General features: G+C 51.5%; 1 protein-coding gene across 1 annotated transcript in view; it reads right to left on the bottom strand.

Annotated features, from left to right (window-relative positions):
• Camta1 (calmodulin binding transcription activator 1) overlaps positions 1-26820 on the bottom strand; it is an 811989-nt gene that overhangs the window by 55505 nt on the left and 729664 nt on the right. Inside the window, exons 10-11 of the mRNA XM_038333569.1 lie at positions 24937-25063; positions 18503-18637 (exon numbers count right to left, since the gene is read on the bottom strand). Coding sequence (XP_038189497.1) covers positions 18503-18637; positions 24937-25063 — 262 coding nt within the window. The remainder of the gene's footprint in view (positions 1-18502; positions 18638-24936; positions 25064-26820) is intronic.

The following is a 26820-nucleotide window of genomic DNA, read 5'->3' as shown; positions in this document are numbered from 1 at the left end:
CAAATCTGCCAAATTCCTGGCTACTGTGATGGCCTTCTTGATCTTGGAGAACCACTTCCTGAACTTTGGTTCCTTTCAACAGTGGGTGGATGATTTGGGGACATTCAGGAGCCTTACAGATTCCCACTGCCCTGCCAAGTCCTTAGTTAGGGCCTCTGGACTGTTCAGTAAGAGGGGGATTCTGGCTTGGCCAGTAACCTGACTTTGGGGTCCAATTCCAACGCTAGGTCCCCATGCAGCAGCAGGATCTCCCACTACTTTGCACCTCCTTCCTCCAATATAAAATGAGGCTAGAGTAGAACTCACTGGAATTTGTAAAACAACCTGACCTGACAGCAGCGCCTGAGCCTCCCTGCAGGGAACCTGGAGTGAGCAGTCCTATGCGGGCAGCTGCACAAGTGAGCCCGACCAACCCCGCAATGTCCAGAAAAGAAATGCATCTGGGCTGTTTTAAACCCCCAGCTGTGGGCTGGCTTGTCTGTAGCAATGTATGCAGCTAGCCAGGTGGGGAGACAGGCATTTACTACCTCGATGGACATCAGCTTGGACATCATCACGTGACACAAGAGTGACGACATGCAGGTTTCTCTTCATGGACAAAATGCACAAAGAAAAACCACCTTTCACTTGTCCTTGGTAGCAGCTGCTGCGGCCTCACCTCTTCCGAACACTCCCAAACCCCAGTATCGCAAGGAATGATAAAGCTCAGGGCTATTACCTTGTTCAAGGGAAGGGAAGTGCAGAGGCGTCGCTCTCCAGGGACAGTGGGTGTAAGACTGGAGGTGGCAGTGACTAGGGATGGGCACCCTGGGAGTGGAGGGCCAGATACCTTGGGTCACCATCCCTGGCCTGTATTATTGCAGGACAAGTTACTAGACCCCGTTTGTGATGCAGGCTCCTTGTTAGGATGAAGATGGAAACAGCTCCTGGAGAGAGGCTCAAGATGGAAAGACATGAATAGAAAGGAAAAATTGGGGGCCTGGTGGGTGCTCACTCAGTAAGGCTCAGGGACCAGAACTGGGGATGACACCATCACTTTGGACAATAGACCACTTCCTGTGTATTAAAAAGGCGTGGTGGCGCACACCTTTAATCCCAGCCCTCAAGGAGACAGAGGCAGGTGGATCTCTGTGAGCTTGAGGCCAGCCTGGTCTACAGGGTGAGTTCTAGGACAGCCAGAGATACACAAAGGAACCCTGTCTCAAAAAACCAAAAAAGAACCAAATTTGTCTTCTGTGATGTTGGGGAGAGCTGGCAGCTGCTCTGGCCAGGGCTGATAATCTCACACAGATGGAGGAAGGTCACCCTGAGTCCTATTTGGTGGCCCTACAGGAACTATAGAGGTGAGAGGGCCTAGGACCAGACTCTAGCACACTCTAAGTTAGTTCAGATGTCTCATCCAGCAGGGCCTGCACCAGCATAGACAAGCTCAGCCCAACCCCGCAGTTTTGTGATTTCTTCTTCGCCAGGGCGCTCACAGGCCCCTGTGCAGAGCATGCAGCTTCACCGGCCTTCCTCTCTGATTCCTTGTTCAAAGCAGAGTCCGCCCCTTCAGTCCTTCTAGAGCCTAGGGTTTGTGTTCTGAGAGCACCTCAGGCCCCCCCAAGGCTCAAACTGACCTTTGCACAGGGCAGGCACTCCAGTAGAGCCTCCTAAGAGGACTCTAGAGGGGCCTACAAACATGCAGGCATCACTTATCCATGAGAAAGGCACACACAGAAATGCGCAGATTAGCCAGCCAGGTGTGGAACATGCAGGTAGTCACGGTATTTGGGAGGCAGAGGCAGGCCGATCTCTGTGAGTTCAGAGCCAGTCTGGTCTACCTTCATAGGGAGTTCCAGGACAGTCAGAGTGACATAGTAAGTGACATAGTAGGACCTGTCTCAAGCAACAACAACAACAACAACAGCAACACACACACACACACACACACACACACACACACACACACACAAGAAATGCATGGATTAAAGCTATCATCATGTGCTTGCTTTATAAGGTAGATGCCTTTAAAAAAAAACAAAAAAAAAAACTGGGGCTCTGACCAAAGAGAAGTAGGCAAAATGACAGAGTCAAAAGACTAGACAGGTAGAACGAGAGCCACCTTGGAATCACAATCTCAGAGTGGCCATCAGACACCCACGGAAATGACGGCTAGATGATAACTCGGGGAAGAGGCAGAGTGACAGATTTAGTTCAGGGACTCTGTAGACACTCTAGGTGCTAAATTCTACTATTAAGAAAAGCAAGGGCCAGGTGGCAGTGGCGCACGCCTTTAATCCCAGCACTAGGGAGGCAGGGACAGGAGGATCACTGTGAGCTCGAGTCCAGTCTGGTCTATAGAGTGAGTTCCAAGACAGCCAGGCTGACATAGAGAAACCCTGTCTCAGAAAACAAACAAAGAAAGAAGAAAAGCAAACTGTGGCCGGGGAAAGCATGGATGCACCGCACTTATGTGTGCCCCTGTCACTTCTGCTGGCCTCTCTCCGACACTAGGATCACTTCTCCACAGTGGCCCCTCTCCATGGAGCCACACCCACACAGTGACTGCTCCAGGTTCTGGGACTGACACTAGCCAGTTCTTTGTTTCTGCTGCCCACTCTTCCTTAGTCACTACACACCTGGGTGGATTAAACTGTCACCTAGGACTCCCCTCCAGCAGCCAGAGGTGGAGGTCAGATAACCCGATCGCCGTACCTGCCACAGGAACAAGACACACCCCACCCACCTGATCTCTTGGTTTTAATTCCTGTTCAGGAGGCCAGTACACCCACTCATTTCCTCCTGGGACTGAAAATGTTAGGTCCAGGGCTACAGTGCAGAGATAGACACATACGCAGTGTACATGAGATCCTGGGCTCAGTCCCTAACACAGCAACAACAGAATAAAACTGGGTGTGAGGGTAGGAAGAAAGAGAGGAAGAACGAGACAGGATCTCTGGAGCAGGGGGATGCCTTGGAGTTCCAAACTGCTCTACTCCTGTCTTCTCCACTCAGAGCTTGCTCTTTCCTGATATTTTCCAAAGTGTGTGTGTGTGTGTGTGTGTGTGTGTCTGTGTGTGTGTGTGTGTGTGTGGTGGGGAGATAGAAGGGTAATCAAATTGCATAAGTCTGCTCAGGCATGATGGTACATAATAAGCTTGCAATTCCAGTGCTTGGGAGGCTGAGGCAGGGGCACTGCAACAAGTTCAAGGCCAGCATGGGCTACAGAGTAAGACTCTATCTCAAAACAAGTGAGGGATCATCAGTGATTGCCAAGTCCTAGGGTACTGGGACTTCAAAGGCACTAAGCCCAGCCTTCCAGGACTGTGTTCCCAGCATTTCTGCCATGGCTCCTTAGCCCCCCCCACCAATGCAGGCCCCATTTGCACCCTGGTTCCTTGGTTTTAACTGTTGCTGGATAGCCAAGGCCCAGCCTTCCGATGTTATAATAAACACCACCAGATGCCTTAAGCATTGTATTGAACTGTATCCATGGTAAAAGATGGCTGACTGTTGCACCTCTGTTTGCTTTCCTTGAAAGGTGAATTACCGAGCCGGGAGGCTTTTTTCCATCTACACCAGCTGGTCACCATTTGCAAAGCTAGATTTCTTCCCATCAATGTTTGAGCGAGTCAGAGATACTACCTGAGGTCAGCCACACAGGCGAGGTCACTAATTCTAGCTCTTCCCAGGCTCATGGGTCCCAGCTTGGGGAGAGGAGGAAGAAGGGAGGGGCAGGGGGAACGGCTGTTCATAAGCCCACTGCAGCAGAGGGCCCTTTGGGAGAACACTTTACATTGATCTAGCCAGGGGGGCTGTCTGTGGGATGGAAGTGAGACACGGGTTCCTTTCAGGGCCGCTGTACAGATGAGTAATTTAAAGACGTGATTGAAGCAATATATTAGAGTAATAACCCTGGCTAACAATACACCTGAAGTTTCTCATTTAATTTCACATCTAGGTGGACTGATCTATAATCCATTTGATTTCACATTGCAGCCCAGGGAAAACTGAGCTGTGCATGCTATTCTCCATAGAAGACAAAATATTCATTCAAATTATGTCTTCTGGATAAAATGTGTCCCCAAAGAGCTGCCTATGCTAGACGAGATCTTTCTAGAGCCAATGCTTTAAAACTGACAGCACGGGGGATATGTGACATCCTTTCCCCCTTCCATGAAGATAGACCCAAAGAATCTAATCTGTGGGGTGAGGAGTAGGGGAGGCAGGCAAGGACACATGGGGTGGGATGGGGGGGGATCCACTTTGTGCAGTTGAAGGTATGTATGTAGCCTTTATCTTCACCTACTAGGAAATAATCTCTAACCCCTTGGAATTCTATGCAGTGTGTTTGTTTGTATGGGGCATCTTTGATCACAGGCCAGTTCAGCAATACCATGCCAAGAGACTAACGGTGTGACTTAGTGTCAGCTGGTCGTGGAGCTTGTATGGTAGAGCCTCAATACAAGCTCTGAAGGCTGAGGCTCTGGTAGTCATATCTCCCTGGCAATTCTCTGACTGCCACACGCCAGTGCCAGGAAAGCAACATTGCTCATGACAACATGTTCAGAAGAAAATGGAAGCTCCGTGTTTGGTACCCGGCTAGACTTAGGCGCTGTGGCTATGGCTGATTGTAATCCGTATCCTTCTGTGGTAATAGACTATGGCACGAGGCTAACAGCCTTCGATGAGTGCTCAAGTCCTTTTAGTAACTTATCAAGGGCTCTCAGGGTCCTCTGAGCTTGTAGTTAGTGTCACAGAGGGTCAGTGAAGGCCTCCTGGATGGCAGTGCGCCATGCGGTGACTTGACAAAGACTTGCCTAGGGAGCCGAGGGGAGAATGCCCTGTCCTCTCGAAAGCTCCGATGACATATTCAACCAAGTGCCATCAGACACCTACATTCCTGTCTTGGGCCACTTGTCTGAAGCTTGTCTAGTGAGACAGAGACTGGAAAGGTTACTAATGGACACCCTTCTCCAGCCTGGTTCTGACACGAGACTGCTATAGCTGGAAGCCAAAGTAAGCAGTGAGGATGAAGGCTGTGAAGACAGCACTAGGTCATCCTTCTATCTATCCATTGGTGCATTCATCTCTCCACTCATTAATCTCGCCACTCATCTGTCCACCCACCCACCTCCCTCCCCATCCATCATAATTGCCTGCTCACCCATTTGTCCATCAAATCCCTTGAAGAACCAATGATCAAGATTCTCTATGGCAGATGTTGCTACAATGCTAGGATAAACATCCCTGTGCTTGGGTCTCAGCCATATGCTGAGCGTCAATTTTATCCATATTCACCGACTCCTTCCATCTAGTAGCACCTCCATGCAGACACTTGACCTGTCTCTGCTTGTCAACTTCCCTGGGTCCTGATGTCTATGTCCGCTTAGCCCATTGACTTTTCTCACAAATATCTCAAAGACCCCTCAATAAAGCTCCACCAAACTCATGACCAGTCCTCCAAAGTGAACGACATAGAGCCCACAGGCAATCCACCCACAGGACCTACTGATGTCACTTCCCTCTCTGTTTCCTGACTCGGTGCCTTCTCAGAACCACCATCTTGCATCAGAACAAGCAACTGGTCTACCTTGTGGGCTTCAGGGCTTCTTCAATCTGTTCAATGCTTCTTCAAGCTGAGTGTCCCAGTCAGCTCCAGCCTGACCCACCACCTCTCTCCCATCTCATGGCCTTCACCAATACCTCCCTCCCATCACGGAGCTCCTATGTATACTGTTGCCTTGGTCTGGAATGTTTCCCTCCTGGACTTCATTGAGGAATCCTGCCCCTGTCCTAAGCATCCTGAGCTTTTGTTTAAGTCTGGATTTCCCTCCACTTGATAGTAAGTACAGGAACCTCATCAACCCATCTTCACCTGTTCTGATTCCCAGCATTGGAACAGCACCAGGCACCTATGGGGGTACACTCTACTCCAGTGGATGATTTCAGGGGAAAACTGCTAATGAAGGGATTTACAGAGCATTGTGGGAAGGCAGAAGAAGAAAGCTTTCTTCACGGAGCAGTGAAAGGGAACTTGGGTCAGAGCATGCTCCAAGCGCAGGAGCCAACAGTTGGTCAGCACCACAGGGATTGGGAGAGACGGGGAAGATAGATGCTCATGGTGTGGAGGTCAGGAGGTGGGTCACCGTGTCATTGCTCCCTGTACCATCAGCTCACTCTGCTGTCTGAGTACCCTCCTATGGACAAGGACCTGAGAGGTTGCTGGAAAGTCAGGACAAGTGAATCCACAGGAACACTCTGTGGATGCAGCCTGGGGCATGGTGAACATTTGAATGTGGCCGTTACCCCTGGCTGGGCAGGCAGCAACCAGGACAGTGACTCAGAAGACTGACAGCTCTTTTATGTGTCTCCAGACCAGACACTGCAGCTTGGTGCCAGTGAACTGGCTCAAGACTGGCTCCCCCAAAGTACCACCAAGTTGGGGGAGAGGGCGGGGCAGAGTCCTCTGCATACATCTCAGGTTTCAGCAGGAGAAAAGTCCCTCAGAGGCCTCCACTGGGGATTTCCCCATCTGCTGATGACAGAGCTGGTCCCTTGGCACATGGCACCTGATGGAGCGATGGAGTCAGGTTCCATCTCTCTCACTGGTGTGAATGCTGGCAGAGAGCATCAGCTTATTCAGCTGGGTCACCTCTGGTGACCCTTGACCTTGGTAAAGGGACTATAACCTATGTTGCTAGAAGCTCTAGGCTTCTAGTTAGCTTCCTTCTCTTCTGCCTGCATGTCTCCAGGGGCCTAGGAATGTTTGGTCATGGGATCGAAAGGTGGAAGCAAGTGGAAGGGAGGGCATCGTGCAGGGGGAACTATTAGGAGGCTTCCGTTTTGGTCAGCAATGGTTTGGTTTGGGGTCACTACTCTTCTGGGGCCCATGCTTCCATAGACTGGATTTTGTATGTTGATGCTTTTCACTCTGTGCTGGAAAACATCTAAAACATTTTTCAAAACAGCTCATGCCATTGGTTACTTCGCAGTGGGCCATGACTGCAGTGTAGGAAGCTGGCTTGAAGTCTATCAAAGACTGTCTGGAATGTCCTGGTGTCACAGAGGAGAGAGACAAGGTCACTAGACTATGCAGACAGGACCAGACATGTGTGTGTGTGTGTGTGTGTGTGTGTGTGTGTGTGTGTGTTGGAGCGTTGAAAAGGAGAAGTGCTGGCCTGACTCCAGCCAGAGGCTGAGCACTGTCCCCTCTGTCCTGCCGGGAGCTGCGCTGCCTGGGAGAGGTCCCCTTCCTCTTCACTCTCAAAGTCTCTAGAGGTGCCAACCTGCTTCCTGCCTCCTGGCTTCCTTGCTGCTGCTGTTCTCCAGATTCCTTGTCACAGGGCCAGGTCTCTCTGCTACTGGATCTACACACCAGGATCCCCACGCTGTTCCAGAGTCTGACTTAGGAAAGCCCCCAGAAGCCAGCCAGTGGCAGAGCGGACTGGCCACGCTGCAGACTTCCTACCTGCAGGACCCTACATTCCGGCAGCACCCAGTGGTTAGGAGACTGGAGCTGTCTCTCCTGCTCTGACATCAGCATGCTATTTGGGTGGGGATGAATCATTAGTTGTTCCTTATTTGAGTTCAACTCCAGATTCCCTATGGGAAGAATGAGGAGGGGTCCCTATGAGACTCTGGGCAGACACAGGACTACGAGGCCGCCCTCCTTGTGCCCACAGATTGCTAGAGAGGGTGAGGACAGTGGGAGGCACAGGGCCTTCCCACTAGGTAAGTCTGAGTGGCTCATGCCCTCTGTTGTCCTGCCCCAAGCTGCTTGGACTTCCCCTGACTCTTCTAGCTTCTTCTAAGACATGGGTCTGGATGGCTGGATGATCTTCCCCTCCTCCACGAGGCACTGGATGTGGATGACCAAGGCCTTCTTCTCTCAGCCTCCTTGGGATCCCATCCTCTCAGTCTTCTTCCACCCATCTTGATGGCTACACAGTGTCTTTGCCGGCTCCTCTTCTGCTTGTGGGTAAGTGTTAGACTGGCCTGTGCTTTGTTTTGCTTATTGTAGTTTGTTTTGTTTTGGTTTTGGTTTTGGTTTGCTTTCATAGGGTTTCTCTGTAGCCCTGGTTGTGCTGGAACTTGGTCTGTAGACCAGGCTGGCCTGGAGCTCAGATCCACCTGCCTCTGGCTCCAGAGTACTGGTATTAAAGGTGTGTGCACCTCCACCACTACCACAGGGTCCAGCCCATGGTTACCACCACAAAAGCTACTGTTTCTATACCTTTAGTGGGGAAATCGCACATAGTCACCATACCAACCATAAACTCATGATTCCAAAATCTCACTTCTGTTCTTCAAAGCCCTCTAAGACCTTGGTGTCCCTGCCTAACCAGTTATACCAAAACCAAATTCTACATTTCCTCCAGCTCCCAAATGTGCTTCTTCAATCTTCTTCATCCCAGCAAACAAGCCACTGCCCTCCTAGGTGTTAAAGGCCCAAAACTAGGCATTAACCCATTTAGTTCTTTTCCTTCAAATCCTTTTAGTCTGAATCACCAGCAGGACCGCTGATTTTACCTCCAAACATCACTCAAAGCCAGTGTCTCTGAGATTGTCACAAGCTCTGTCAGAGTTGCTGTCATCCATTGCCTAAACTGATGCTCGAGCCCCTGCAAAGGGAGCCTGCGGATGGAGACACAACGCATTTTCCAGACAGCAGCTGGGATGGCCTGTACACACACCTGAACATGTCATGTTACCCACTTAAACACCTGGGCATGCCACCTCATCTACTGAACACACCTGAGCTCTGGGGCAGCTCCCTACAAACCTTGGATGAAGTTTTCATTCCCTACATTGAATGAGGGACCTCACGTGGCCTGGCACTGCTGGCCTCTAGGACTGATTCTCCCTGCATTCTCCCTCCCTTCCTTTCCCCTCCTCTCCCCTCCCCTTCCTTTATTCTTCCCCAGGTATGCCAGAACGCCTAGCTAGTTCCCATCCTCCTAGGGACTGTGTTCCGGAGAATGTTTCTGCCTAGTATGTTCTTCCTGTGAACAGAATTCCATCCCCCCACCCACATCTCACCTCACATAGGAGCCTCTCTTACCTCATCCCCCCCTCAACCTAAAACACCTACCTGGAACCTTCTCCCAGGTCAGCCAGCTCAACGTTACTGCTCAGCACTCATTGCCAGCTGGTGTTTTCATTTGCAACTTGTTTTTTGTCTTTCTCCCCACTGGACTATAAACCCCAGGGATAATTAAGACTCCCCAGGGCCTAGACCAGTGCCTGGCACCCGGCAGAGGCTTAGCACATATTTACTGGATAATGGAAGAATGAATGGCCCCAGGGGAAGGAGGCCAGGAGACGGGCTAGGACGTGCACAGCTATTTCGGGCTACATGACAGCAGTGTTGGGGATGGGGGAGAAGCAGGAAACATGAAAGAAATGAAGCAGAGAAAGGTACAAGGCTGGGCTGGCCTATGGGGGAGGGAGTGATCCTCCCCAAGTTCATCAGAAAAGCCAGGAAGAAGGGCGGGAAGTGGGAAGCGACGTGAAAACGGTTGAGTCCCATTGGGCACACACTGCTGCCCAAGAGAAGTCTGAATGGGGCTGTGTCCTTTGAGCAGTTGGACAGTTCTAGACCCAGGAAGACACAATGAGCCATGGTCACAATGCACTGTGGTCTTGGGTTTGAATACTGGGTGTCTAGTCAGTGGTGCTGTTTGGAGGGGGGTTCTGAACCCTTAGTGACATATGCCTGGCTAGAAGCGGGTTGCTGAGAGAAGTCTTTGAAAGCTATGTCTGACCCCAGTCCTGGCCTTGGCACTTTGCTTCCTGATTAGACACCATGTTCATCTCTTTTCCACATGCCTTTTCCACAATGATGGAATTAAATCTTCTGAAGTCACCACCACCACTGCCATCAATACCACCACCAGCACCATCACCACCAGCACCAATACCACCAGTACCATCAGCACCATCACCATCACCATCAATACCACCAATACCACCAGCACCAGCACCACCACCATCAATACCACCAATACCACCAGCACCAGCACCAGCACCACCACCACCACCATCAATACCACCAATACCACCAGCACCAGCACCAATACCACCAGTACCACCGGCACTGCCATCAATACCACTAGCACCACCACCAATACCACCAGCACCACCAGCACCAGCACCACCACCAATACCACCAGTACCACCAGCACCAGCACCACCACCAAAATCCTTCTTTGGTCACAGCAATGAGAAGAAGTTACTGGTAGATGACACAGTGAGCTGGAGCCGAGGTTGGGTCCTCAGGGAAAGAGGGTAAAGAAAGAAGGAAGCCAACTACATAGGCACTTATAGACTTTTCCAGAAAGAGGAGCTAGTGACATGCAGGGAAGTTGGAAGGAACTGAGAGTGTGAAGGTCCAGAAATTAGGGCAAAAGGGTTTCAAAAGAGGAAGGACCAATTAGCAGGGGTCATAGAACCTAAGGGTTACAAGGTCAACAATGACCTGTTTCTTTGGCAAGAGCTATCCTGGTCCACATGTGCATGCTATGTGGATGGGGGAGGGGTAAGAAGCTGGATGCCAGCGCCTTCTCTGTTTGCCACAGTGGGAAAGCGTCCTTGTGCCAGCAGTAGCTTCCTTTCTTCTAGACTACACCAGGGTCCACGAAATAAATGCTCTCCATTGTGAGAGCCATGTTTCCTTTACAGACTGCCGGAAGGGCTGGCTTCTAGGTGTGGGGCTGCACCCTCCTGCATACCTCACCACATCCAGTCCACCTCATGGGAACAAACCCTCCTGAGGCTTCTGTGTTCTCTGCAGGTCAGTTCGCCTTCAGCACAGCTGAAGAGAGCAAGGGCCACACTGGGTGTTTCTATTCATTGCTTTTCTGTTGCTGTGCTCAGGCGCCATGACCAAGGCCACTCGTGGAGGGTTTATTTGGGTTCATGGTCCAGAGGAATAAGAGCCCATCACCATCATGGCAGGGAAGTGTGGCAACAAGCAGACATGGTGGCAGAACAGCTGAGAGTTCACAGCTCCAACGCAAAGAAGCAGACAACACACTGGGAATGGCACAGGCTTTTAAAACCTCCAAGTCCACCCCTGGTAACACTGTTTCCAACAAGGCCTCATTGTCCTAGGACTCCCCAAACAGCTCTGCCAACTGAATACTCTACCAAGCCAGAGACTAGCAAGGATATCTTACACAAGCCACCACAGTGTTCTTCTGGATGCCCCTGGACACAAGTCCTTAGAAGATGGTGCATCAGGTTGTCTATCTGAAGTTCAGAATGTTTTCCCAAATCTATCTGATTTGGGAATAGGGCCAACATAGAGAGATGATTAGTCAAGATGAGTTCACAGTGACCAGATGGCTCCTTACAAGAAAACAGAGACACACTGAAGGAAGATGACCATGTGACAGTGGAAGCAGGGACTGGGTTATATCACCACATTATACTGGGTGACAAAGGATGTTAGCAGTCATCTGCCACTGGGGGAGATGACAGAGAACTCTTCCTTACATCTTCTGAGGGGAGCCTGGCCCTGCTGCCCTGGACCTCGGATGCCCATTTCTGCCATTTATGGTAACTCTATAGTAGCCATAGGAGAAGAATTCAGTAGTCAAAGAGGAGTTACTGATGGTGCCCCTTGGAGGATCAGTGCCTCTCTCCCACAGGCTTGGGAGGCAGCCAGCTCATCCCCCAGTGACTGAGAGCCAGGTCTACAATTTAGCCGGCACCTACCAGGTTCTTGGGATTCCTCCATGATACATTCTTTGCTTTCACCCCCAAGTATCTGGGCTGAGGTAGTAATGGTTGTTTCTTTGGCCTCTGCAGGGGCTGGCCTTTTTCCTGAATGACCCTTTTTGTCAGGATACAATTTGTTAACTATTGCAAGAAAGCAAAGTATAGTAGCTTCAAGGAAATGTGTTCTAGTTACAGAAAGGAGCTCAGTACAAATCCACTTAGTGTGGCCCCAAATGTAAACAGTAGGATGCTGCTTTCCCTTGGTCCCAGGTACAGGGGCAACAGATGGCCTGACTAGGATACTCGATAGCCCAGATGTTCTCCCATCTGGATGCTGACTTGATTCTCACCCTCAGAACTAAGAAAGCATGCAACAGAGCACAGGGCCCAAGCAGGAGGACCTGCATCCCAGTCTGAGTTAACTTTAACTCCAACTTGATACAGTCTAGAGTCACCTGAAAGGGGACATTCAATTAAGGGATTACTCGGGTCAGACTGGCCTGTGGGCATGTCTGTATAGGACTGTCTCGACTGAAAATTGATGTAGGAGTGCCCAGCCCACTGTGGGCATCATCATCTCTTGAGAAGGTGATCCTGGGCAGGAAAGAAAGCTAACTAAACATAAGCCAGCAAGAAGTCTTCCTCCATGGCATCTGTTTTCAGCTCCTACTTGAGTTCCTGCTCAGACTACCCGGGATGATGGATATTGACTTGAAAGTATAAACCAAATAAGTGTCCCCCCCACCCCACCCAAGTTGCTTTTGGTCAGAGGAAACTAGTTCCACCACTGTTGTATGATATTTTGTTTGTGTTCTGACAAATAAAGCTTGCCCGGAGATCAGTGGGTGGAGCTAGCTACTAGTTAGCCATAGAGACCAGGCAGTGGTGTCACACACCTTTAATCCCAGCCCTTGGGAGGAAGAAGCAGGAAGATCAGGAGTTCAAGGCCACCCTGGGCTACCAGTCTAAAAACCCAGCACTAGGGAGGTGGGGACAGGACTATAAAGCAGATGGAGACAGGATCTCCCCCATTCAGTCTGGGGATTCATAGAGGCAGGAGCACCCATTCAGTCTGAGATTTGGTAAAGGTGAGAAGTCTCTCGTGGCTGACTGCTCTGCTTCTCTCATCTTTCAGCTTTCACTGTAATATTTGACTCCAGGATTTTTATTGATAAGATAATTAGGATTATGCTTCACCCCACAGTCTGGATGTGGCCCCCACAAAGAACAGGAAGGAGTGAGGAGACATGGAACAAGACACTGGCTGGGCTCGGAGGGAGACGTCTCTTGCCACTCAGCTCCAAGACCCTCGTGTAAGACTGACTCACACCAACTCTGCTGCCACCTGTGTCCCCAAGGTCACTGCTCTACACAAAGCATTCAGAGACCCGAATATCTAACAAGCAACGCCCACTCCAGGTAGACTTGGAAAGATCCCAGTGTTGCTGGCTAGTTCTGATGTCAGTAAAACTACGGTGACCCTAGAGGAGGAACAAGATGATCCTGGGCTTCCAGGCTTTAACCAGACTAGCATTCAGAGCTGTTATCTAAGTCAAGACGATTAACCATTGCTGTCTTTTCTTTAAAAATATTGGAGACGAGGCATGATGTTGTATGCCTTCAACCACAGGGCTGGAAGGCAGAGGCAGGTGGGTTTCTAAAGATTTAGGTCAGCCTCGTTTACATAGTTTCAAGCCAGTCAAGGCTACAAGTTTAAAACAAACAAATTCTTGTGAATATTGTATTCTATGCTATGGTTTACAAAATTAACTTTTGTCTTTTCCTCCACTGTGTGGGGAAATGACACCTTTGAACTGTCTTGGGTCTCTGCCTACCCATGTCTGGCCTCTTCCATGTCACCAAGAAGGCCCCATGGGGATGAATGATGGCAAGGTGGGCTGTACAGTAGGGAACCACAGACTGGTCTAGGAGGGCCTGGGTACCAATTTGTGACAAAGTGTCCCAGAGGCCCCTCGGGAGCACATGCCACAGCACACAGGACCTCTAGATCCCTAGAGTTCTGTAGTCTCAGGGTTGAATGCAATGTATCTATGTCTGTGTAACTGAATGCAGTGTATCTGTGTCTGTGTGATCGAATGCAGTGTATCTATGTCCGTGTGATCTAATGCAGTGTATCTATGTCCATGTGATCGAATGCAGTGTATCTATGTCCGTGTGATCGAATACAGTGTATCTGTGTCTGTGTGATCAAATGCAGTGTATCTATGTCCCTGTGATCTAATGCAATGTATCTATGTCAGTGTGATCAAATGCAGTATATCTGTGTCTGTGTGATCGAATGCAGTGTATCTGTGTCTATGTGATCCCCAGCCCTGGTGGGCACAGGCTAGAGTTCGAAGCCAGCCAGCAGGGGACCACATGCCAGGGCCAGACCTGTTCACAGCAATATCACAGCTCAGAGGCATCTGCCCCTCTCCCATCTGCTTGCACAGAGGGCAAGTCAGACTAGATTGAACTAGGAGGCCAGGCCTTGCCTTTTTCTTCTATGTTTCTAGACAGGGTCTGGGTCTTCCAGAGGCCAGGCCAAAGCCAGGGTGCTGGGAGAGGGGTATGTGTATATATGTGTCAGAAAATAATCTCCTCTGCCCTGTGAGCTGAAGGAGATCTCTGGCCTGCTTGAGGTTAGCATGGGGAGCAGGGACCCGGATAATGAAGCCTGAGCTCCCAGCTCCAGCTTCCTCCTCTCTGAGATGACAAGGCCCCTCCCCCTAGGGTGAAGTCATCAGGCTTGTCCAGGTGACCAGCCCAGGAGAGCGGCATCCATGTCTCATTCTAGTTCTCTCTGCTGTCAGAGAAGCAGCTTAGGAAGGTTCAAGGAGACAGCAGGGTGAGGAGTGGGGGCAGGGAGCCTGTGGATCTCCTCAGCCCACTCTTCAGGATAATCAAGTGGCTGACAGAAAAAAAGACAAGACACTCACAAGTTCCACTCATTGTTTCTTCCAGGGACAGAGGCCACCTAGAGGTACCCTAATGTCTTTGACCAGAAGAGTGTCTGCCTACTGTGTCCTTAGCCCCAGTGTTGGAGTGGTGAGTAGCCTGGGCTTCCTCTCTTTGTGAACACAAATACAGATGAGATAACCTTAGATCTTGGCACAGCCCTGGCAGGCAGGCAGAGGAGACGCATCCCAGAAGCCCTACCCAGACAGTTTCCTGAGAGACAAACCTCAAGGTTTGCCTACCTCCGGCCTGGAGCAGGGCCCTCTTGCAGGCCCTATTGTTCTGACCATCTTGGAGTCCTAGGGTGCAAATGACCTGGGACACTTATTCTGCATCTGGACCTCGGGGAGAAAGGGCAAAAGTGGCAGTATTCAGAGGCAAAGATGGAGGCTTTCCGACACCCCTTTCATCCCTGTAAGCCTGGCTGGTGCCTGCCTGTTTAGCTTCCAAGGGGCCTTTCCTGAAGCTTTGGAGCACTAAGGCGGATTAACACTCAGTTTTCCTTAATCATCTGCAACTACTGGGGTCCGTGAATGCAGTCATGACACAACCAGGTATTGCACTCTACCACAGGCTGCCCTGTGCAATGGGGTCTCAGCAGACATGGCTTTGTACCCAGTGCCCAGGGGGATAACTGGTCTGGAGGAACTCCCTAGGTCTTGAGAAGGTGTGGTAAAGCCAGAAGGCGCTCAGCTGCAGTGTCTGAGCCTCTCCCCTTCTGCAACCCTGCCTGCTGGTCTTGTCTTAGTGGAGGTTTGGGGACATAAAGTAACTGTGCCACCGAATCCCACCTAGAAGAAAATCGCTTTCTGTAGGGCGGGGCTGCGCACACAAAATCTGCAGAGCAGACAAAGACCGAGCACTGGGGACAAAGACTGCAGCGGGGACAAAGATTGCTGCGAGGACAAAGGCGGAGCCGCAGCTGCTGCGTGCACGCGCATCGCGCATCTGCGCGCTAGTGCTCTGTGCTGCGGACCAGGCGCCCCCACCTGGCCTTGAATCTGGTAAACAAGTTCATTGTTCAAAATCAGTAAAGGCAGAAATTCTCGTTCCCAAATAGTCCTCGTCTCTGAGGCAGGGGAGGGGCAAAGAACGCCCCCCAGAGTCGGAGAAGGGCGATGCCAGTCAGTAGGGACAGCAAGGCTAACAGCTTGCAATCCCGGCGATTTTGCGCATCCTCGTCATCCCCTTTCTTTGCTAGGAAGGGCTTCGCACTCTTCCTATGAACACCCGCCGTTATCCGGCAGTCAGCGTGCACTGTAACCCCACGGGACCCGCGTCACTAGCCGCTGTGAGAAAAGACCCCGCATTGCGGCTATGCGCGCGTGCTCGCGCGCTTGGAGGGGGTGGGAGGGAGTGTGTGCACCGCGCACGCGCTTCCCGCCCGCTTTGCCCCAAATCTCCGAGTGCCGCAGTCTACTCGCCCCCGCCCCCGCCCCCCCTCCCCGCCTTTGCACACACGTCCCCGCTGTCTGGTGAGCTGTGATGGAGAAGGCGCCCAGTGACCGTAGCGAGGCAGGGACTGAGCTGCAGAGACCAGAGAGAGGGAGGGAAGGGAGAAGCTTACCAACGCCTGGCCGCTGCAACATCTGCCTTCACACAAAGCTCACTGCCAATGGCGGGAGGCCAGGAGACCCCCGCCCTCCTGCTGGCTGTCTCAGCTTTCTCCAGCACTGGGGCAGATTGTGCTGCTGGCGGTCTCGGCGCTGATCCCCTCCCCCACGGACCATCAGACGGGTGAAGTGGTGGGCAAGCTACACACATTCATATAGGAGTTCTAGAAGAAGCCAGGAAGGTCCCTGATTCCCAGTCAGGCGGGGTCACATAGTCCGGCTGACCCCACCTCCTCTCCCCTCCCATTACTTGAAAGAACTGCTGGCCAAGAACAGTGGGATAGGAATGCCACCAGGTCCCTCTGTAGTGCTTCTGGGCCTCCGTGGGTAGCAGCCTGACCTTTCCCAACCAGTCTGGTCCCTCAGAGTGGCTCCCATATGTGTGGAGCTAGGGTTCTAACTGGGTCTTGGATGGTAACACAAAGTCAACGTTGCTCAGATGCCCTGGTCTTGATGCTATCTTTCCTGCTTCCTGCCAAGGAGTGGGGGTATTTCAGCCTAGAGGCCTGAAGAAAAGAGAACTCCGTCTTGGAACAGAAGGCTGCTGGGAAGCAGGTGCCCAGCTTAGCCGCAGGTCTTGATGTGGCCTAGGACCCAGGGGTGTGTTTGTTATAAGGTAGGTAATCAGGCTACACTCCCCCCCCCCCCCAGCATCCTCCCCTGCCTTCCATTAGTCATAAGCACCAGTAGGTTACCTGGCTTTCTGGGCTTCCAGGGACCAGCCAATGTTTTGTGTGCTCGAAGCTATTGCTTAGCCTGAAACTCTGCTTTCAAGACAGAGCTTTGCACTGGTCCTAGCATCCTTGGGTTCCACCCTCATAAAGCTGACTGGGTCACTCCGGGAGAGCCAGGGCTCTGTAAGAGCTTCCTTCTCCATTCCCCATTTGTTCTGCAAAACTGAAACCGGATTTCCTGAACAGGAGCCCCTGGTCACCCTGCCCTTCTCTGTTACATACTGCAGGTCATCGGCTCATACTGGCTGCGGCCTCAGCCAGGGATGCTGCCAACACCAGCACGGTGCTCCCAGGCAGTGCTGCCAGGGTACAGATGCCTGATGACCCCAAACCACCTCTGGGAGTAGCTCCGGAGAGTTCATGGGCCAGTGAGGCTGCCAGACATCCTGTGGCTATGGGGGCAGGGGCAGGGATAAGGTTAGACTGAAAACACTGAGCTCTAGAAAGTCCCGTGTGTATAGAGTATGAAGCAGCATCCAATAGGAGGAAGGCTGGAGTCAGAAGGCAGCACGGTTACTGTGTGTGAGTGGTGCTTAGCCCTTCAACATCCAGGCACTGTTGCAGCTTCCAACAAAGGTACTCCATACTCTGTCACCTCCATGACCTTTCCAGATACTAGGGTCTTGGATGTGTACCCTTTGCAAAACCCCACTCAGGGCTTGCCAGCTCTAGGTAATCTTGCATCATGTCCAAGGGGAAGACAGGAAGCCTCTAACCCTGGAACCTCTTAGTCTGTCTTTGCCATTTTTTTTTCCTGCAGAAATTTTGTTGCCCCCGGATAAAAGAAACCTATTCATCAACTCAAGGCCAAGCCCACTGACCCTGGAAGCCACTGCCCCTCCATGGCTAGCAACTTCTACCACCTCCTTTGCTTACTTTCATCCACGGTCATGAGCCTGGACCTGCCTTACAAGCTGCACAGAGCAGAGGCTTAAATAAAAACAGCCAAGAAGCTAGGATGACAGGAGTGATGAGATTTTGGGAGGCGGCCTGGCTAGTGAGTGATCTCAGGTCCATAGCCTGGCGACCCAAACCTCTGAATCTGAATAAAGCCTGGGCCTGAGTTGCCCCCACAGCACCTACACTACTACCCTGCCGAGAGGGTGGAGGGCTGGATGCCCTCTTCTTTATGTAGGAAATACAGAAGCAGCATAAGAGTCCATAGTAGCTGTTTGAACTTGCTGCTGGGGCCCTGATAACTCCCAGGAGCTTAACTACTCAGACACCTTGACAGGAGTGACAGCCACAAGCCAGCTTCACATACTTCATCTGTCCCCAAGAGGGGCTGAATTAAGACAGGGCATGCCAGTGACCAGACACAGGATGACCGATGGAATATACGCCTAGTCCAAGGGGAGGGCTCAGCAGGTCCTCCTTTGGCCAACCCTGACACCCCTCCTACCCCTCTCTTCTAGACCCTTCTTTTTTCACATTCACACACCAACTCTTCTCCCTCTATACCCAACAAGGAAACCAGAATGCTGTTCTTACCGTCCAGTGACAGCCAGTCGTGCTGAGAGGAAGGGAGTGTAGGCAGAGCCCGAGCTTTGTACTCAAACACCACCGAGTTGGAGATGATCTGATTGTTGAAGGCAACTTGTAGGGTCACAAGACCTGTGTCGTGGGCTGAAAGTCAGAAAGAGAGAAGTCAGGGTGTGGGCCCCTCCTCATTACCTCTTTCAGTTAACAACCAACTATGAACCCTGCCCATGCCTGCCTGTTCCACAAGGCCCAAGGTTGGCATTTCTGGGAAAACGCTTGGCTCCAGATTCAGCAGGTCTCTGGCTGGGATCCCCAGAGGACCCTCTGCTTCTTAGTTTTTTGTTTTTTTGTTTTTGTTTTGTTTTGTTTGAGACAGATTCTCACTGTATATAGCCCTAATTCACTTGGAACTCTGTAGTTCAGGCTGTTGTCAAATTCCTAGAGATTTGCTTGCCTCAACCCCTGAGTTCTAGAATTAAAGGTATATGCCACCACACCTGGAAAGCCTCTTTGGTTTTAACTGTCCCCCCTGGGATGGACAGGGACCTGAGCTCAGCACAGGTGGCTTGTGCCATCCATTCTTCCCAGGGTCAGGAACATCTGAGGATTTGTATTCTAGTGCAAACACAGGGCTCAACCACTTCTGAATGATCTAAATAAATGGATGAAATTGTTCTCGTGAGGGCAGGAGAAATGCCAGCCGGAGGAGAAATATTTCTGCCAGGGTAGAGGCAGCTGCTCTGTGGTCTTTAGTGATATCTTGGAGGCTGTACTGTGGTTCCCCAAAATGCCCAGAGGCAGCAGTGGCTATGCTAGGGCTTCTTCCTCTAATAGGGGTCAGGTTATGTTTTCTGGGTACTGCTTTTCTGGAGCTGGGACACCAATACTCAGGGCCACCCCCGGCCGGTCAGCCGGATTTCCAGGGAGGACGCATGGGATCGTGTTACTGTTTGGGCTCTTGGCTTTCAGAAGCCTACGGGCATGAGGAAACCATCCAAGTCAGCTGCTCCTGAGGACAGGGCAAAGCTCTGGCTTCCCTCAAAGGACATCTGCAGATTCCACTTCCGATGGGAAACCCAACTCATCGGCAGTGGCCTCTCTCCAACTGAGGTGTATGTAGAAAACAGGTCTCAGGGATATCATCATTATCCAAGTGTGACCAGTAGGTTTTTCCTGCTCTGCTCCCTGGCAGGATGGGACTCATGGTAGTAGGGGGTTATTTAGGACCTCCCATGGTGCTTCTCTGGACAGGGATCCCCAGTGATACCCAGAGTCTGCTATCCGACTACATCCCTGGGCAAAACTCCAAGACCGTGGTTACTATTCTCTCCTACAGACGCGCCTGGTTTGCCAACAGGAAGGAAGGGCTATGGGAATTTTTCGTGTGATCCCAAGGAGCTCTGCTCTCAAGGTGAGGAAGCTGTCATCTCTGGTGTCCAGTGTCCAGCCAAGGACCCTCTACCACTGCTCTTGCCACTGTCCTGACATCTACACAACGCCCAGCGCTGCTGAATGGAGCAGAGTCTCGGGCATTCCCACCATTTCCAGAGATGTGGTGCGGGGGGGGGGGGGTGCAGGGGGCAGGGAAAGGGGAGAGAGGAGGGGGGGGATGCCACTGTGTTGCTGGTATCAGGTCCAGCTTCCTTGACTGCCTCTCTCCCTCTCAGATAGCCAATCAGCAATTTTCAGCCCCATTCATTCCTGTCTCCATGGCTTCTGCTTCTGCTCAGAAGAACCATACCTTGCCTGGCTGACACAAGGGCCCCCTGCTGAAGGCAACAATGTTCCTGCTGCAAGGGCGGGGAGGGGCTGTCTGGAAGCACCCTTAGAGGTTACCAGGGGAGTCTTTTTCTCTAAAAGTCACCCTTAGCCCTGTTCCCCTGCTTCCCCATTTAGGCTATTGTTCCTCCTAACCCATTCCCTCAAAACTAATCTTTAATCCTTATTTATAAAGGGTAACACTATATAGCCGTGGCCAGCCTGGAACTCACTCTGTAGACCAGGCTGGCCTTAAACTATGAGATCCACCTGATTTGTTCCTCCACCCCACCTCATGCTGGAATTAAAGGTGGGTGCCATTACACCCAGTTCAGAATCATCTTTTAAATATGTAATTTAGACCAAATCACTCTGCTGCCTAAAACCATTGACTTCCCACACGAGTACAATTAAATCAGACTCCAATGTGCCAATCCTCTCCCTGCCTCATGGCCACCATGTCCCCCTCATCCTCTGCCTGTTGTAACAGTCTTCCATCCTTCCCAAATCTGGCTCAGTGCCATCCTTCTGCCAGCCTCCAGGGGATGCGCCTCTGATGCCTTCAAAGGAATTGCTACTGTGTATACCCTCTCCACTTGTCCTCACTGCCTCTCCTAGTCCCTTTGCTATTTTCTGTCTCCCTGGAGCAAAGCATCAGCCCCCAGCAGCGGAGACCCTGTTGGTTCAGTTCTTCATGCTCAGTCCTTGTCAAGAGCCTGTTCTAATCATCTGTAACTCTGCTGGGCTGGCTGTCTTAACCCGTGTTCTGCTCACTTTGAGTTCCATCTTTTGCCTTCTGACGACTTCCTAGGAGACCAGGTGGGGCTTGAAAGCCAGCAGACATCTTGGTAGACTCTTCCACCTTCTGGCTCTATTTTACTGCAACCGGCCTTGCTTGGTAGCCTGACTTGACTGACTGCCCCTGGACTCAGGACAGTCCCAGTCCAAGTGTCTACTGTTGGAGTGATAGGGTGGACTTGGAGGGGTTCTGTTCTCTGTCAGGTTTGGTTTTGCCCAGGCAGGTGCTCCAGGCTGCCAGGAGGTTGGCATTTGTGTCCTCCGTGCCTGGTCTCCCTTCCCAGTCCAGCCTCTAAGGTGGCCTGGCTTCTGTTCACCTGCCTCTGAGTCCCTTCTTGTTGGCAAGGCCAGTTTGGTTCTAGTGTCTGGTGTTATCTGTTAAGATCAGCTTCAGTTTCCTCTGGGAGACCCCAGGATGCCATCCCTAGCAGGTGGTATCATCTCTCAAGGGAGAGGTCGGTTGACTTGACCCAGGCTCTTTGGACTAGAAGCTCTTGGAGCCAGGTGCTCCTGGGGGCTTCAGTCTAGACATCTACTCAATCCATGGCAAGCAGGAGACTCTTACAAATGATTTGGAAATGATGAAATAAGGAATGAGTGAACCAATCAATCAATCAACCAATCCACCCAACAGGACCTGTTTCAGACTGGATGTTAAAACTGATCTATCCTCACAGGACATGCTCTGTGAGGTCGGCTGCCAACTGGAAGTGCCAGCGGTCATGACACCCAGCCTCTAGTTTTGTGGCATCTGGTTGGAGACAGGCTATTTTAGAAGCGTCCCAGTGACTAGGCAAGACAGTATCCTGGGTGGACTCTGTGGATTAGCACTGGGACCCCAGAGTGCAGCGATGTCATGAGAACTACCTGAAGAGATAAGAATAGCCCTCCCTGGCTCCCTCCCCTTGCTGTCTTTGTAAGAGGAGTGCCAGAGGCAAGAGCTTCATGACCCTTGGTTGTTTCATGTTCCCAGCCATCTGGAAGGAGGTCTCAAAAGACCGAGGTTCAGAGACACAGATCTCCAAGGTGAAGTTACACAAACAACATGAGGTTGACCAGGACCTATCGGTGGGACTAATTCCAGCCCCCAGAATCCTCTGAATCCTGACCTGGGATACCATACAGAGGTCATGCAAAGCCCTTCCTTGGTCAGGAACCTGGGGCAAGGTCTAGGGATTTAGCCAGGTACAGGAAGCAGCATCTATTTATGGGCCAGTCAAGTCTCCTTCCACAGCAGGTGCACAGTGGATGGTTTAATAGCATCCTGCCCTCTCTTCCGCGCTAGGATGGGCTGTCTTAGCACAGGGTGGCCATCTGGATGGCTGCTGTCCAATTTCAGCAGTACTGCTGGGAGGACCTGGGGCTGGGTAGGTCCTCTGGAGACAGCCTTGGCACTGAGGGGAGCTGGGTCAGCAATGGGAGGCTGCTATAAGCACCAGCCCTGGCTGCCTGAGGCATGAAGAGTGAAAGAGGTGCTAGGCTGGGCTGGACATTTGATGCCAATCCCCCTGAAGCAGGGCATTCTGATCTGGTAGGTTGCAGAGGAAGGCAACGTGGGGACAAAGGGAGAAGAAGGAAGAAGGGGCAAGGAGGAAGATGAAAAGGGGAAGGAAGAAAGGGCAGGGAGAAGAGGCAGAAGTGGGGGAGGTGGAATGGTTGGTTTGTAAGCTCCACAGTGCCATGCAGGGGACAGGGTGAGCAAGTCAGGCAAGCAGATTGTAGGGGATCCCTGTTGGCCCGTACAACCCTGCCCATCCTGCTTCTGCCTGGGAGTCCCTATGTTTCTTTCCCATCCTGGCCCCTCTGCTAGAAGCACTCTTCCTATACAAGCTCTTTGGCTTCAGACAACGGAGGATGTCCCTCTGCCCCTTCCCACCCCATCCTCCTTATTCTGCCTCTCCTGTCCCTTGCCCAGGCAAGGTGAACCAGCTGCCCACCTAGCTGGTGACGTGGAAGGTTGAGACAAAGATTTCCCTAGTCTCACCCAAGCAAACAGAAAAGCTCGTGTTTTCCAAAGTGCTTTCAAACTCCTGGAGACCCCTTCACAGACCCCCAGCACCCCAAGGTACTTTACTAGCCTTGGGGACACAACAGTGACGAAGAAAGACACAACATCCTGCCTTCGGGGGGCCCATTGGCTAATGGGGGAGTTGATATGGTCAGAGGTCAAGGATGAGTTAGTCAGACAGAGATACCAATCTTGGTAGATCAGAGCTCCCTAAACTGTGGGTCATGATGCCATAAGGTGTAGCCAAATGGGCCAACACAATGAGAAGCAGTGTGGTAACCATAAAAGGTTTCTAAACATTCAATAACCAAAACTCAACACAAACGCATAGTGACTCCTAGCTGCTCCTGGCAGTGCCTGTCCATGTTGGGTCAAGTGACTTTACTGCAGCTGTGGTTCTGAACACACAACATGTATGGTTTGCTCTGCATGGCTGTCATGGCGCATCCACCAGCAAACACTACCTTAGATATTTTAGCTCTGATCCGGGACTTGTCTTTTAGGAACTGCGGTGTTTTTACTGCACATACCAAGTTCTCTCCTCTTACAGAAACATGACTTAATTACTGAAAACAGACTAAATATTCCGTCATTCCTCAGCCTGTAAGTATCAAATTAGTACGTTTGGACTGTGTTGTGTTAGAATGTTTGCTTTCAGAGATTGCTTTGTGAGTTGCTGATTAGTTTCATTAAAAAAAATCATTAAATGAATTTTGGCCTGGGCTTAGGATGACATTTCCAACAACTTCTAAAGTGACCTTAACACATTTCTCACAAATTGTACTACATATTTATGCAAATTGGCATTCTCAGCATCGATGATTATAAAATCAAGGTATTGATCAACAGAAAAATATTGAAGATATTCTATGCTCTTTATTTAGTATCAAATAGTCGAGATTTTTTTTTTCTTCGAGACAGGGTTTACCTATGCAGCCCTGGCTATCCTGGAACTAGCTACATAGATCAGGCTGGCTTCGAACTCACAGAGACCTGCCTGAGTACTGGGATTAAAGGTGTGTAACATCATCACCTGGCCAAACAGCCAAGATATAACAGTTTGTGAAAAAATAAACAAACCCATCTATTTTGTTAGGATGCAAATTTGATTTCATCTTTAATAGATGATAAAATTGTATGAATGCCAAATCATTGTCTTAGAATACATTTCTTTATGGTTTGTTATCAGTTTCTGACTTGTTCACCAAGTTTACATGCCTGGATATCTGAGGTCACTCAGAAACTTCTCAGATAAGCAGGGTGGCTGGAGACCTCATGCAGTGGATGACACTGGAGCCTGGACATGGGGAGGACACAGAGGGCATAGGGCTCTGGCTGACTTCCCATGAGTCTCTAAGGCCTTGGAACCAGAAGCATATTATGTGTGCTTACCGTTTTCCCTGGGCAAGTCTCTCAAAGGAACGTGTGTTCTTTGCTCTTAGCGTGACACCCCACCCCACGCGGCTCCCCACAGCCTTGACACATAGAAACCTTCCCTGAGCTCCTCTGTCCTGTGCCCCAGATGAAGCAGTATTTCGAACATAGGGGCCTGGACTGGCGCAGGAGCGAGGTCAGCCCTACTGTGGACCAGATCTTTTCTGTCACTTTGGCTCAGCCCCAGCCAGGGCCATCTTGGCTATATCACCTGACTAATTGAGTCTTTAAATAGTCCCTTTGCCATGCTTTCTCCACAATCCCTATGGAGCATGCCTGGTATTCCCAGTTGATACGGGCTCCGTGAACCCCAACTGATGATAGAATAGACCGTGTGGGCACACTTCTTCGACACGACTTGTTCAAGGTCATCCCAAGGCTGACTTCGAGTCTACTGTCTCATTCTGTCCCCTCCCCCTCCCCCTCGCTGGTACAGCCTCCTCACCTGGGCAGTAGCAACGCAGCACCCCAGGCTGAATCAGGGATGCGGGCACGGAGATCTGGTCAAACAGGCAACTGTAATTATTGCTGGCTTCCTGCCATGGGCCTGTGATGAGGACCTTCACTCCTCCCTGCAGAGAGAGAACAGACATGGAGCAGTGGCTCAGGGAACACAGTACATGGGAGGCCCCAGCAGCTGCAGGCTCAGATGGAGAGGGAGGGGGTGAGGGCAGCTGGCTAGACATGCAGATTCCCAGCCCATAGCCCAACATTCCCATAAGCCCTGACTTGGGAGAGATTCCTTCTAGAAGAGAGGCCTACAGTGGTCCTGACCCCCAGCGGACTTCCTCAGTTGGCACCCAGCACCCTGACACTGTCCTGGGTACCTCAGGGTTCCATGACATGAGTTGGAAGCAAGGCTTTCATGCCACATTAGCCCATTGGTGCACCCGAGAACCAGCCAGCAGGTTCCCCAGGAAGGAAGCAGAGGGGACACAGGAGACTTTCAGTCATGCATGGAGGAAGAGGTGGAGGGGACTCAGATTTGAACCTCTCCCCCTCCCGGGACAGATGTTCCTGTAAGAAACTGAAGAGAAACCCAGGACCCTCAGGGTGTGGTAGGAGGTGAAAAGGGGAGCAGCTCAGGAAGTGGGTGGGGTGAAGAACACGGGGTGGAGGGGGAGGAAAAAGGAAAGAAGCATTCAGAATTCTGATATAGCCCTCGGAACCGAGCTGAGGCCTGGCATCCAGGCTGAACCTCTAGTTCCCTGCCTGCTGTGTCACTCGGGGTGTCTCGAGCTAAGTAGACATGAAGAATGGACCCTTGCTGCCACTCCTGCACCACACAGGCAGGCAGCAGCCTGGAAGCCTGGCTAGGGCCTTAGCTGACCTTCCTCAGCTCCAGTGGATGGAAAATCATCTTCACAGACCCAAGGTGCCAAGGGTGAGACAGTATCAGAAAGGCTGGGCCCTCCCCAACCTGCTCTGGCCAGCAGGAATGCCCAGAACAAGCAGCCTCATGTGGCTGCTCCCAAGGAAATCCCTTTCAGGGCCATTGTTCCCGTTAGTGATTAATGGCACCTCCTCTCTCTCTCTCTCTCTTTACAGAGCCCCAGGTGGAGGAGGCTTAGAGGTCCCCTACTTACGGCTTAGCCAAGAAGAGAGGCTGGTCATTCGGGGCGGAGGGATGCTCTGCCCGGGGATGCAGAGGGCAGGGGCGCTGGCCTCTGGCTCTCCTGGCTAACCTTGGATAGACCCACCCCAGAGGCTCATCCACCCCACCCCCAAAACAAGTAAACACCTTTCCCTTCAGGGGGGCGGAGAGCTGTGCTGGCCAGGGTGGAGAGCGCCACCTGGTGGCCTGGCTAGAGAAGGCTGAGAGGCACTCCAGGAGCTGAAGCAAGGCTGAGGCCAGGTTAGGAGCTGCCGCAGTGAGCCCTGTCTTCCCCACCGCTCCAAGCCAGGCTCTCTAATCCTCTGTTGCTGCCCCGGGGCCAGCCAGATTCTATCTCCTGTTCATTCTCTCATTCCCTCCTGCTCTTCTCAAGTTTTGCCTGTCCCTACCCTGGAGGGAGCTCCTAATTCTATACCTGTCTTTGCTCTCAAGACCCCTTACCCCCTACAATGTTCCCTGGAACGCAGGCTTAGGCATGGCAGGACTGGCCTTGGGCACAAAAAATAGCAGCTGGTGTTTGTCATGATGGTACTCTGGGCAACGTGTGGCCCAGAGCCAGCAGAATTGCCCCTGGCGGGAAGGCACCCTCCTGTGCTGGCAAACAAGCCCTCCTCTGGGTGGGGATGTCTAGCTTCACGGTCACTTTACCGTAGTGCCACCAGATTTGGGGGCAGTGGAGAGAGCTCAAGACAGAGTTCCACAACCAGAATATGC

The sequence above is a fragment of the Arvicola amphibius genome, chromosome 6, assembly GCF_903992535.2.
Source record: "Arvicola amphibius chromosome 6, mArvAmp1.2, whole genome shotgun sequence".
NCBI lineage: Eukaryota > Metazoa > Chordata > Mammalia > Rodentia > Cricetidae > Arvicola > Arvicola amphibius.
The sequence above is the reverse complement of the archived record's forward strand: the minus strand, read 5'-3'. Positions and strand labels throughout refer to the sequence as shown.